At 39.1% G+C, this 14779-nt stretch overlaps 1 protein-coding gene across 1 annotated transcript in view; it reads left to right on the forward strand.

Moving 5' to 3' along the window:
• Alg1 (ALG1, chitobiosyldiphosphodolichol beta-mannosyltransferase) overlaps positions 1-14779 on the forward strand; it is a 238764-nt gene that overhangs the window by 188111 nt on the left and 35874 nt on the right. The window contains exon 13 of the mRNA XM_090387354.1: positions 8229-8339. Within this exon, the coding sequence (XP_090243480.1) occupies positions 8229-8339 (111 nt within the window). The remainder of the gene's footprint in view (positions 1-8228; positions 8340-14779) is intronic.

Consider the following 14779-nt stretch of genomic DNA (forward strand, 5'->3'; position numbering starts at 1 on the left):
TAAGAAGAAAATTTCAATTAAAAATAAACAAAAAATGTGGCAAATTCAACCTCTGATGTCTTTGAACGAATATTAAAATAAAAATAACTATTTTTTGTTGGGGGGAATTTTAATCCATCGGGGGTTAAACTCGGCCCCATCACCCCTTGGATTCAACACTGGTTGCTGAGGCCACTGTTCACTTTATAAGTAGAAAAATGACTGATTCTGGTAATCACTGGATTTTTGGAGGTTTCACAAAAAATTAGAACGTTTCTAATGCAACAGCAGCATTTGTTTGTTGGCCTGATGTCATACAGATTAAACAATTTTTATCTTGTGACTATATGCTACAATTTTCAGTGTAGAGTACAGTCATCTGCCAAAACATGTAGACGATGAGATCCTATATGTAGCATTGTACTGGGAAAGGCCACACATATAAAAATTGCAAAAACATTAACAAAGAGGCTGTGTTCAAACTCTATGGCTAGAAATCATGTGGGAGACCGTTCGTGATAAAGTGTCCAGAATATCAGAGTGCTTAAACGAATTGAACTGTATGGTTGATTCCTTAACTAATTTCTTGTTTATACTCTGACACGACCACCAGGTCAGTGGCATTTACAATAAATCAATCAATACTTTGCCTGTTCACATGTACTCTGCACCCTGAGTGGGTGTGAGAGTAAATGTGAACAAGCAAAGTTTTTACAGCTCCAGCAAATAGAGAAGTTTTTGCTTTTTTATTGACTTAAATTGGCATATTAATTTATTTTTTAGAGTTTCTTTATATTCCTAGTAACAATACTTTAGTTTAAATTGAATTTAGATAGAGATTTTGTAGGTTATATACAAAACCTGTCCACACGTGGATTTGATACCCTTAGTATCGGAAAGGGTATCAAATCCACGTGTGGACAGGTTTTGCAGCTCCTGCGAACGAAATGTTTTTAATTATACATTTCGCTTTATTGACTTAATTGTTAGATTAAATTATTTTCTATAAGTAGCTTATAGACCTAGTCAAGCTCTGTGGTTTATTTTGAATTTAATAGTGCGATTTGGAAAGTAAATGATATCTTGTGTCCGTAGATTAACTGTTTGTAACTTGCCACCATTGTTATAAAATACACCGTGTGCTAGCGTAAGGTTTAACAGAAAACTAGATAGCAAGTATAGTAGTATCAATTAATCAGTAAAATTTATTGATCTTATTAAATTTCATTGTCAATTGAATTGTACTTTTTTAACTAAATAAATATAGCAACCTAGTGATTACAAACGTAAATCATAAATTAATACATATAAGTTGACAGGGGATAAGAAAGTCATATAACGTAACTCGGAGATAATATTCGATACCGAAATACATATATATAGTGTTATAACTGCATTGGGATATAGGTTTAGGGTTATATTTTGTATTGAAATTTTATTGAACTTGAATAGAAATCATGACTCAGAGCAGCAAAGCAAAAGGCTCAAACTAGTGGAAGTGCTGTTGCTCAGGGGAGAACTAAGAGGGACAGTTGTCCTTTGAATCACAGTCTATTGAAATGCACTGCTTGATTGATGTTTGTGGAGCAATCAGGAATGGGACAATATTGCCAAGGGGAATGTCTGTGTGTGCGCGCAATGTAAGAACAGTACTAAGAAGTACTGTTCAAGGATTCAACCTAAATAGATGTCAGATGAACTGATGAGACATGTGGCAGAGAAATAAAATGCATGAGATGCATATAAATTATCAGACGACACACAGAAGCCTATGGTAGATATAAACTAGTCTGCAATCAAGTCACAAAGAAAGTTAGGCAATCAAAGCAGATCATGAGAAATCTTTGGCAAAGGATACAAAGAAAAATAGCAACTACTTCTTTACTTAAGTAAACACTAGCAGGGGATGAGTCACATTGGTCCACTGGTTATCGATGGGTAAATTTTAATGATCCCGCTCAGTTTGATGACAAATCAAATAGGTATTTTGCATCTACATTCAAAACACGAGGAATTCTTTAGGGAAGTGGATGCCAAAAGTTTATCAAACTCTAACAGGGAGCTAAATAATTTTGTAATAATGGAGAGGAAAGTGGAAAAGAAACCATTGAAATTAAACATAAGAAAAGCACCTGAACCTTGGATAGATGAGATCTATCCAATTATATTATGGGAGGCAGAAGAGTAAGCAAACCCTTAGCTATAATTATGAGAGCATCTTTGGATTCAGGGAAGGTCCCTGTGGACTGAAGATGTGTGAATGTATCCTCAGTTCACAAAGGGAGATCAAAAGGTGATATGAGTAATTACAGACCTGTTAGTGTAACTTCTTTTGCAGGTAAAATAATGGAGTCACTTGTTAAAAAATTAACGCAGGACCATCTAGACAGAAGTGAAGTTATACTTCAGTCATAGCAAGGATTGGTTAAGAGGAGATCTTGTCTGATCAAGTTGATTGGATATTATAATGCAGTAACAAAAGAACTGGATGCAAAAATAATTTTGATATCATATACTTGGATTTCAGGGAAGCTTATGATACTGTTGTACACAAAAGACCGCTGTACAAATTGGAGCATTGTAGAAAGTTACTGTTAAGGATAAAGGGATGGTTGAGTGGTGGAAAATAGAGTGTAGTTATCAATGGACACTGTTCTTCATAGACTAATTTTATTATTGGAGTCCCACAGAATTGGTGCTGAGCCCATTGTAGTTTTTCTGTATTTATTTATTAATGACATTGATGAAGGTATATCAGACTTAAAGTCTAAGTTTGCAGATAAAACAAAGGTTGACAGGGTGGAAATGACAGTAATGAAGGTATGCTGCTGCTGCAGTAAGATCTAGAAAAATTAGGCAGTTGGGCTGAGAAATGGCAAGTGAAGTTTAACATTGACAAATGCAAGGTACTGTATACAGGTAGCAGTAATCCCAGAGTAACAAACCAACTGTATGGTTTGGTAATGGAAAATGAAAAGGAACTGAGACAAACTGTGAAGTCAGTTATGAAGTTCTCTCTATGAGACCGGCAGAACAGCTCATGGGGGTTTTGTCAATGACATACAAGAATTTTGCCAGCAGGGATAAGGGAGTTGATTATCCCATTGTATAAGGCAGGTCGAGTCACATCTTGAGTACTGCATACAAGTCTGGAGGTCTCATTTTACTAAGGATGTAGAGCTGCTGGAATGGGTACAGAGGAGGGAAATAAGATTGATGAGGGGGAACAAAGGGGTGCTCTTAACAAGGAAGGTTTCAGTTTTCAAATTGCAGCAATTCGGGACTAGGCACCTGTCAGGTAATGTGATTGAAGTGTTAAAGGCTTTGAATAGCTTGAGCAAATTCAGTGTTGATGGGATTCTTGCTCAGACTATGCATTTGAGGGGGCATAAATTAAATTGAGGAAGGATGGTAGCAGAATAGATGTGAAGTTTGTCTTCAACCGATGGGTGGTTGATTGCTGGAATCAATATGTTGTGGAAGTGAATAGTTTTAATAAATTCGAGGAAGAACTAGACAAACTAGACACTTTTCTAGATCCTGTTGCAGTAGAATACTGTCATTACTGTCATTAACAACCCTGCCATTAACTTGGTATCACCTGCAAATTTTGATATTAAGCCTGATATAACTTCATCAATATCATTGATAAATGTGCAAAACAACAATGGGTCTAACATCGAACCCTGGGTGACTGCACTAATAACATTAATCCGCAAAGAGCAGTGTCCATTGATTACCACTCTGTATTCTCCCACGCAACAATCCTTTTATCCATTGTAGCAATTTCAACTTAACGCATACTGCTCCAGTTTGTACAGTAGTCTTCCGTGCACAACAGTATCAAAAGCTTTCCTGAAATCCAAGTATATGATATCAAAATTATTTTTTGTATCCAGTTCCTTTGTGACCACATCATAGTATCCATTCAAATTGGTCAGACGAGACTTCCCTTTAACAAACCCATGCTGTGTTTGAATTATTGCTTCAGTTTTGTGCAGATGATCCTGCAATGCTTCTTTAACCGGTGACTCCGTTATTTCCCAGAACAGCAGTTAAACTAACAAGTCTGTAATTACTCGTGTCACCCTTTGATCCCCCTTTTGTGAATTGGGGATACATTTGCACATCTCCAGTCCATAGGAACCTCTCTCGAGTTCAACGATGCTCTCATAATTATGGCTAACAGTTTGCTTCCTTCCTTTGCCACCTCCTTTAATATAACTGGATAGATCCCATCCACCCCAGGTGCCTTCTTATGTTTAACTTCAACAATTTTTCCTCCACTTTGCTCTCAGTTATTACAAAATCATTTAGCTTCCTGTTAGAGTTAAATAAACTTCGCTCCTCTACTTCCCTATAGAATTTGTTATGTGTGAATGTGGTTGCAAAATACTCTTTCAGTTTATCAGCTATGTGAGCTGGATCATCAGCAGTCGAACCATCGATATCAGGTGGATCAATCTGATTCATTCCCTTCCTTCTAGAGTTTATATAAGTAAAGACTTTGCTGTTTTTCTTTGCATCCTTTGTCAAAGATTACTCTCAATCTGCCTGTGCTTGCCTAACCTTCTTTGTGACTTGATTACAGACTATATTATATCTACTATAAGTATCAGTGTATCCTGGTAATTTTTATGCAATCCATGCATTTTTCTTCTCTGCCATGAGTCTCATTAGTTGAACTGACATCCATTGAGGTGTAAACCTTTACAGTATATCTTATTTGGTACAAAAACCTCGTGGCTTCCAAGATTAATTCCTTGAATGCTTTCCATTTACAATTTGCTTTTGGTAACATCAACAGTTGGCCCCACTGTACAAACTGCCTGAGACCATTGTAGTTACCTTTATGAAAGCAAAAACCCTTCCCTTTTCTTTAGGTAAATCCCACAGCAGTACACTGTGTTCACTGCCACTTAGTAGTTTCTTTATCTGCAAATTCTTAATGTATGAATAATCACTGCTGATAATCAGATCAAGAGTATTACTCCCTCTGGTTGCCTCTTGATCTTGCTGCTGTAGAAGACAATCACCCAATAAATCCAGAAAAGTCTTGTTAGTATGCGAGTGACCCACAAGTTCCAGTCAATATCTGGGAAGTTAAAATCCCCCATTATAAGACAACCTGATTTACTGGCCCACTCTATTTCTCTGTACAATTGTTCACTGCACTCATCAGAGTCATTAGTCCTAGTGCTTATTAGCATTAGTACTTACTAGCATTAGAAGCATACGATGCAAGAAAGCAAGCTTATGCAACATCAGCCAAAAAAAAAAAAAAAAAAAAACCATCCCATTTCACCCCTCCGTTCATTCCAAATGCCTGTCCAGCTCAGCCTTACATTTATTTAGGCTATCAGTTTCAACAAGAAAAGATAAAAGTCTGTTCCACCAATCAACTACCCACTGGCTAAAGGCAAATTTCCGCACATCTATTCTACAAATATGTTTCCTCAATTTGATTCTATGCCCCTCAAGTTCTTAATCTGAGCAAGAGGAAGAATCCGATCAGCATTCAGCTTGCTCATCCCATTCAAGGCCTTATACACCTCAATCAGATCACCTCACAGGTGCCTACTCTCCAGGCACTACAATTTGCAGAACTTAAGCCTTTCTTGGTAATAGCACCCCTTTGTTCCCCTTACCAATCTTGTTGCTCTTCTTTGTATTCATTCTAGCAACTCTACATCCTTCCTAAAATGAGGCCTCCAGACCTGTACACAGTACTCTAGGTGTGTCCTGACCATTGCCTTGTATAACAGGATAATCACCTCCCTGTCCCTGCTAGCAAAATTCCAATATATATCATTTACAAGACTCCGTGACCTGCCTTGGCAGCCAGCCTGCACTGCTCAGCGAACTTCATATTTGACTGCACAATCTTCTTCTTCTTTGGTCCTTAGCTGGCGGTTGCCATGCAACCAGTACGCTGCTGTAGGTGCCGCAGGGTTTCGGACTTGCTCTGTGATGTTCTTCCATGCTTTACAATCCATGGCATCGGTCCCGGCCTGATTAAGGTCGAGACATCAGCTCTTCAGGTCATTTTCCACTTGCTTGGCCCACGTTTTCCTAGGCGTGGTCCGTTGAATGCTCCATTGGGTGGGTTGTTATCTCCAAACGAGTGTGGATGGTATTCTATTCGGGCCAATTCTACATACATGGCCAAACCATCTAAGCCTTCGCTTCTGGATTTAGTCAGCGATAGTTGGTTGGTTGCTTTTGGCATATGGCGCGGATGGTATCATTAGTGATGCGGTCGTGAAGTGATATGCCCAGGATCTGCCGCAGGCATTGCATTTGGAATACCTCAGGTTTGTTTAAATCTAGCTTGAGACAAATCCATGTTTCCGATCCGTAAAGGAGAATGGGCAGGATCAAAATCCGGAAGAGTCGGATTTTAGTCTTTGAGGAAATGTTGGTCCTCTTCCACAGACACCATTTGAGCGAGGTGAACACAGTGGCCGCCTGTCCAATTCTGCTGTGGATCTCCACAGTGGATGCAACTTTCTTCTCCTGGACCAGCGACCCAAGGTATTTAAAGTTCTGCACTTGCTCGATCTGGATGCCTTCGAGATAGATGGTGGCTTGCGACCCATCTGTTGTCAGGGCCTTTGTCTTATCAGCATTGATCTTCAACCCGTATGGCCTGGCAATACGGGCAATGTCGTAGAGGATGTCCATGGCTTCAGCGTCGTTTCCGGCAGAGTTAGCACTATCGTTGGCAAACATCAAGTCAGTCATATAGTGATCCTTGCCATATTGTATGCCCCGTCTGTTGCTGAATGCTTGCCTCATAATGGCGTCGACCACGATGGTGAAAAGCAACGAGGAGGCCACGTCCCTTTGGCAGACTCTAGTTTGGATGGTAAATTCCTCAGATAAATCATTCTGGATGCGCACCTGGACTGCACAATAACCCCAGGTCTTTTTCACTTTCCACTTCCCTGAGTATTGTACTACACAGTTGGTACTTTTCTCTTGGGTTATTGCTAGCCATATGCAGTATTTTGCATTTGTTAATTTTAAACTTCAGTTGCCACTTCTCAGCCCATTTTCCCAACTTATCTGGATCCTGTTGGAGTAGCATACTGTCTTTACTGTTGTTAACAACCCTGCCAACCTTTGTGTCATCTGCAAACTTGGACTTTAAAACTGATATACCTTCATCACTATCATTGATAAATATACAAAACAATGGGCCCAACACTGGGGAACTCCACTAATAACATTTGACCACGAAGAGCAGTGTCCATTGATCACCACTCTCAGTTGTCTCCCACTCAACCATCCTTTTATCCATTGTAGCAACTTACCCTTAATGCCACACCTCTCCAATTTGTATAGCAGTTTTCCATGTGCAACACCAAATGTCACACCAAACTGACTTAACATTGCATTGTCCACTCATTTCAACTGGATGCACTTCCTCAGCTTTTATGTGTTTCTTAACTAACAGCATAACCCCTCCTCTCGGGGCACTTTTATAGCCAGGTGGGCAGGAGCAGCAGCATGTAGCACATACTTCTTGATCAGATTGGGGTTCGAGCCCGTGACCACCAAATACGGAGGATGCGGAAAGGTCAGGGAATGACCACCGCATATCCCAGAGCAATATGGCCTTAGTTGCTAATGCTCCTAAAAACCAAATAACAACAACCCCCCCTCCTCCCTTCTTATCCTATCTATCCTTTTTGTGCACATTGTACTCCCCAAATTCCATTCCAATTCTGCATTGCATATATCTGCATGACACCATGTCTCTGATATCCCAACAATATCCACCTTTGATGTCTTGACCAGCCCTTCAAATTCATCAAATTTATTTACTATACTCCTAGCACTGGTGTACATTCAAGTGTACATGCCCCTATTCTTACTTACCCTAACACCACAGCCCATGTATTTTCTTGTTCCATGATGACTACCAGCAGGCCTTGAAATCCCCAGCACCTTGCTTTCCAGGCTGCTGCTCATTCTAATACAAGCATTGCAAGTATCACTTTCACCTCTGCCTGCGGGTACTTTTAGTCTGTGAATCTCCCCCCCCCACTGAAGCTAGCAGTTTTCCAATCCACCTAACACTGCCTCGATAGCATATGCAAATATTCTTGTACTCTATGTATGTATATGATAATACTATTTCTGTGGATATTAGTTGATAATATAATTGTTATTACTAATGATTTAATATATATTTATATTATTTATTATTTTTCCACCATGTGAAATATTTCATCTCCAGGAAGTGCTGATCTCGGAATATGTTTGCACAAATCTTCTAGTGGTTTAGACCTTCCTATGAAAGTAGTGGACATGTTTGGATGTCATTTACCTGTCTGTGCTGTTAATTATAAATGGTAAGCTGCCTTTCTCTTTGTAGTGTTTAATTTTTTTTTCATGCATTAATGATATTGTTGGATAAATTAACGTTGTGTTCACTGCCACTTAGTGGTTCCTTTATCTGCAAATTCTTAATGCATGAATAATCACTGCTTAATAAGATCAAGGGTATTACTCCCTCTGGTTGAATTATTGTTGGATTAACCTTACGAGGCTCTTCAAGTCGATTCCTTTAAAATTTTTTGAAATATTTATACTGAAAACCTCTTATTATATTTTGAAGCTTTTATAAAGTGTTATGTAAACTACTGAGTTTCTGTATATACACTGATATATGTATTGAATTTCTATTATATATTTAGCACATGGTTGACTATTATAATATAATAATATGAATTTAGAATTACCATTTTTCTTTCAAATTAAAATTAATATAAAATAAAAAATACATTATGTAATATGAAACATATGAGAGGATTTCTCTGATCAGTTTTACTGGAGAAGCTTCCAAAAATAAAAGGGATGGGAATGTACATAAGAAGACTTTGGAGAGGTCAAGACAGACATTATACTGCTTCTGAGGGAAAAGAGGACAGGAGAATATTGTTAATGAATTTGAGAATGGGTGTGGCTTAGCTTTCATTATTTACACAGCAGCATACAGTGTCACTGCAAGTGTGTATGTCAATGAGCATTGACAACCTTATTCTTTAATAAAATCATCAATGCCATCACATACACTGATGAGCCAAAACATTGTGACCACCTACCTAATATGATTTTGGTCCTCCATGTGCAGCCAAAACAGCTCGTACCCGGCAAGGCATGGACGCTACAAGACATCTAAATGTGTCTTGTGGTATCTGGTACCAACACGTAACCAGCAGATCCTTTAACTCCTGTAAGGTCCGTGGTTGAGATGCCGCAGACCGGAGTTGCTGTTCCAACACAAACCATAGATGCTCGATGTGATTGATGTTTGGGGAATTTTGAGGCCAGGGCAATACCTGGAAGACTTCCTCATGTTCCATGAACCAGTCTCGAACATTCTAGGCAGTGTGGCATGGTGCATTATCCTGCTGAAAGATGGCACCACCAGAGGGGGAAGACCGCTGCCATGACAGGGTGCACCTGGTCAGCAACGATGTTTAGGTAAGAGGTAGATGTCAGAGTGCCCGGCACATGGATGACTGGATCCAGGATATCCTAGCAGAACATCGCCCAAAACATGACACCGCTGCCACCAGCTTGTTTTCGTCTCACGGTGCATCTAAGCACCATCACTTCCCCAGGTAAACGATGCACACGTACCCGGCTGTCCACATGGTGCAACAGGAAACTTGATTCATCAGACCTGATGACCTTCTTCCAATCACTCAAGGTCCAATTTCGATGCTCATGTGCCTATTGTAGATGCTGTCGCTGGTGAACTGTGGTTAGCATGGGCACTCGGAGTGGCCTGTGGCTACGCAGCCCCATTTTCAGCAGGGTTCGATGTACTGTGTGTTGTGACACATTACTCCCGTCACTAGCATTCGAATTACCAGTAAGTTGCACCACAGTCGCCCTTCTTTCGCCACGTACCATCCAGGAGAGAGCCTTCACTCACCTCGATCATTGATGAACCATGGTCGTCCAATACCTCCCCGGCGGTTTGTGGGTTTTCCCTTCTCAGCCCACTCTCGGTAGGTACTTACCAGTGCTGACCATGAGCACCCTACCAGCCATGCCATTTTGGATATTCTCTGACCCAGTTGTCTGGCCATTGTCAAATTTCTTAAGTCTGCTGTCTTTCCGATCTGAAGAACAAGAGTAACATTGATTAATGGAGCTCAGTACGAGGTGTTTTTTATACCATGTCCCGGCCTGCACACGTGCCGTAGTTCACCTGCAGTTGCTTCGATTTGCATAACGGCTTGCTGGTCATAATGTTTTGGCTCATCAGTGTATATAAGATGAATATATTCCAGTTGAACAAAATTTGAAGATATAAGTGTTCTAAGTTTGAACAGTCACTGCTGATTCTACATATATTTTCTCCAAGTCTAATCCAGCTTACAGTTAGTGCTATGTAAGTTGACTTGGTAGTATCAATATATTATGGTTTTGGTGTTTTTGTTGTTGTAGTAGTAGTAGTAGTAGTGGCATTGATGCAAGAAAGCAAGCTTATGTAGTATCAACCAAAAAAAAGAAGCCATTTCACATATATATTCCCTCTAAAAGTTTTGTCAGTCACTAGTTAAAGCTATAGGAAAGCAGCTTATCTTTGAGGTTAGTATGCTTTCTGTTAGAATTTATCATTTACAAGACAAAGGGATGTTGCAAGCCATAAAAGCTGAGAGATACGTGGGAAAAATAAAACTCACTAATGAAGAATTGAACAATAATAAATTCTCTTGGATATGAAAACATTTCTAGCAATTTCACTGACAAAACCACAAAATAGTAGCCTCAAGTTTATTGTTACGAATCCAATGATAGTACATAATTTTGCCCTCAAGTTTCTTCCTTCTAATCAGGGTCTAGACTGTCTTCCTGGTCTAGAAAAAATTTGGAGGGCCTCAGCTTCCTCTAACATCTTGGCAAGAGGGTCAGTAAGTGTACTGATCATCTTGATAAGGCTATAGTAGGCTTATTGACAGATCCAAATAAAAATATTTTTATTTCTTCTGGTAACCTTTTTTTTCTCTCTTTATTCAGACTACAACTACTAATCTGCTGATACTATTAAATTTGGCCAAAGTTTATTGCTTCTAATCAGGGTAAGACTACTGAGAAGATAGTGAATAAAATTTCAGGAGATGTCATTAAGGCCACTGATACACTTATTCACAGATTGTATTTTCTTGGAGGTGATGGGTGGAAGTCTTCCAAATTCAACCCTGCTACAATACCAAATGTCCATTCCATTAATGGCAGTTGGCACTTTCTCTAATCTTTGTCTGCACAGCAGTTTTGGGATTGTTGGGGATAAATATAGTTGTTGCAGTGTAGGTTTCACGATTTATTATCGTGAAATTGGAAAGTGGTTCTCTGTCTGATGAAGAGAATTCAAGTGCTGTCATTACAGTGCAATCACCACAGGATTATTATGTTATTTGGTAAAATAATAACAAAGCAAATAAAAATAACAAATACATTTAAAAGGCTAACAGGAATTGTCAGTATAATTCTGGTAATAATCCTGTACCAAATTATCAAAAAAATTAATAAACATACAGGATTGCTTTTGTTAAAAAACAATAATGAATAAAGCAAGGACAACTGAGAAAAAAGAACAAACAAAAATTGGATTTGAAAACATTTCTAAAACAGTGCACTTTAATTTTTATATGCAGTAAAAACAAAGTGCAGTATACTACTATGATACGTTATGATAAGGTAAAACACTGTTCACCATTCTGAAAGGCTATTTGGAGAAATTTGCTATACCAGGTAGTATAAGAACACAATATTGTTCAAGGTTTAGGCCTAAATGGTTTTCAAATGAACTAAAGAGACTCGTTACAGAGAAGAAAAATGAATGGGATGCATATAAATTATCAGGCGACACAGAAGCCTATGGCAGATATAAGCTAGTCTGTAATCAATTCACAAAAGAGGTTAGGCAGGCAAAGGCAGATTACAAGAAAGCTTTGGCAAAGGATGCTAAAAAAAAAAAGGCAAGGATTGCTTTACTTACATAAACTCTAAAAGAAAGGGGATGAATCTGATTGGTCCACTTGATATCGATGGTTTGACTGTTGATGATCCTGCTAAGATAGCAAACAAGCTGAATGAGTATTTTGCATCTACATTCACACATGAGGATTTATTAAGGTTTGAAAATGGCAGAAGGTTATCAAATTGTAGCAGGGTGCTTAATGATTTTTTAATAACTGAGAGCAAAGTGGAGAAGAAATTGTTGAAGTTAAACATAAGAAAGGCACTTGGGGTGGATAGGATCTATCCAGTTATATTAAAGGAGGCGGCAAAGCAAGTAAGCAAACCCTTAGCCATAATTATGAGAGCTTCCTTGGACTCAGGGGAGGTATCCACAGACTGGAGATGTGCAGTTGTGACCCCAATTCACAAAGGAGGATCAAAGGCCGACACAAGTAATTATAGACCTGTGAGTTTAACTTCTGTTCCAGGAAAATTAATGGAGGCACTGGTTAAAGAAGCACTGCAGGATCATCTAGACAAGACTTCAGTTATAGCTCGGACGCAGCATGGTTTTGTTAAGGGGAAGTCTTGCCTGACCAATTTGATTGGATACTATGATGCAGTCACAAAAGAACTGGACGCAGGGAATAACTTTGATATTATATACTTGGACCTTAGAAAGGCTTTTGATACTGTCGCACATGGAAGACTGCTGCACAAATTGGAGCAATGTGGCATTGGAGGCAAATTGCTGCTATGGATAAAGGGGTGGTTGAGGGAGAGAAGACAGAGAGTGGTAATCAATGGACACTGCTCATCGTGGACTAATGTTATTAGTGGAGTCCCTCAGGGTTCAGTATTGGTTCCATTATTGTTTTCTGTATTTATAAATGATATTGATGATGGTATATCAAGCTTAATGTCCAAGTTTGCAGATGATACAAAGGTTGGCAGGGTTGTCAAGGACACTACTGACACCATGCTGCTGCAACAGGATCTGGAAAGGTTGAGCAGATGGGCTGAGAGGTGGCAAATGAAGTTTAACATTGAAAAATGTAAAGAACTACATATGGGAAACAGCAACCCCAGAGCAACGTATCAACTCTGTGGTACTACACTGACAGTGGTAGAGAATGAAAAGGACCTGGGGGTAATTGTGCAGGCAGATATGAAGTTCTCTGAGCAGTGCAGACAGGCTGCAAGAGTAGCTTATGGTGTCTTGTCAATGATATGAAGTGCATCCAGTTGATATAGATGAACAGTGCACTGTTGAGTCAGTTTGGTGTGACATAAGCACTGCAAAAGCAAAAATAAGAGTAGGAGTGTGTTGTAGGCCTAATGACTTGAATGAGTACAATGAACAATTGTACAGAGAAATAGAGTGGGCTAGTAAATCGGAATGTCTTATAATGGGGGATTTTAACTTCCCAGATATTGATTGAAACTTGTGGGTTGGTCACTCACACACTAGTCAGACTTTTGTGGATTTATTGGATGATTGTTTTCTGTAGCAGCATGTTCAAGAGGCAACCAGAGAAAGTAATACTCTTGATCTGGTTATCAGCAGTGATCATTCATGTATTAGGAATTTGCAGATAAAAGGACCACTAGGTGGCAGTGATCACAGTGTACTGACGTGGGATTTACTTAAAGATTTAATTACCATCAGGGGTAAAGGCGAGTACAGTGGTCTCCGACAGTTTTTAAATTCTGTACAGTGGGATCAACTGACGATGTTACCAACAGTAAATTCTAAGTGGGAAGCATTCAAGGAATTAATTGTGGAAGCTACTAAAAGGTTTAGGCCTAAATTTCATACCTCTTAAGAAATATTATTCAAGGTTTACGCCTAAATGGTTGTCAAATGAACTAATGAGACTCGTAACAGAGAACAAAAATGCATGGGATGCATATAAATTATCAAGCGACTCAGACGCTTATTGCAGATATAAGTTAATCTGTAATCAGGTCACAAAGGAGGTTCGGCAGGCGAAGGCAGATTACGAGAAATCCTTCGCAAAAGATGCTAAGAAAAACAGCAAGGATTTCTTTACTTATATAAACTCTAAAAGGAAGGGGATGAATCTGATTGGTCCACTTGACATCGATGGTTCGACTGTTGATGATCCTACTCAGATAGCATACAAACTGAATGAGTATTTTGCATCTACATTCACACGTGAGGAATTATTAAGGTTTGAAAATGACAGAAGGTTATCAAATTGTAGCAGGATACTTAATGATTTTGTAATAGCTGAAAGCAAAGTGGAGGAGGAATTGTTGAAGTTAAACATAAGAAAAGCACCTGGGGTGGATGGGATCTATCCAGTTATATTAAACGAGGCGGCAAAGCAACTAAGCAAACCCTTAGCCATAATTATGAGAGCGTCCTTGGACTCAGGGGAGGTTCCCACGGAGTGGAGATGTGCAAATGTATCCCCAATTCACAGAGGGGGATCGAAGGGTGACACGAGTATTTACAGACCAGTTAGTTTAACTTCTGTTCCTGGTAAAATAATGGAGTCACTGGTTAAAGATGCATTGCAGGATCATCTAGACAAGACTGCAGCAATAATTCAGACACAGCATGGGTTTGTTAAGGGAAAGTCTTGTCTGACAAATTTGATAGGATATTATGATGTGGTTACAAAGGAACTGGATGCAAAAAATAATTTTGATATCATATAATTGGATTTCGGGAAAGCTTTTGACACTGTTGCGCATGGAAGACTATTGTACAAATTGGAGCAGAATGGTATTAAGGGTAAGTTGCTACAATTGATAAAAGGATGGTTAAGTGGAAGAAGACAGA

This window comes from Mastigoproctus giganteus, chromosome 13, assembly GCF_048544385.1.
Source record: "Mastigoproctus giganteus isolate SK-2022 chromosome 13, ASM4854438v1, whole genome shotgun sequence".
Lineage (NCBI taxonomy): Eukaryota > Metazoa > Arthropoda > Arachnida > Uropygi > Thelyphonidae > Mastigoproctus > Mastigoproctus giganteus.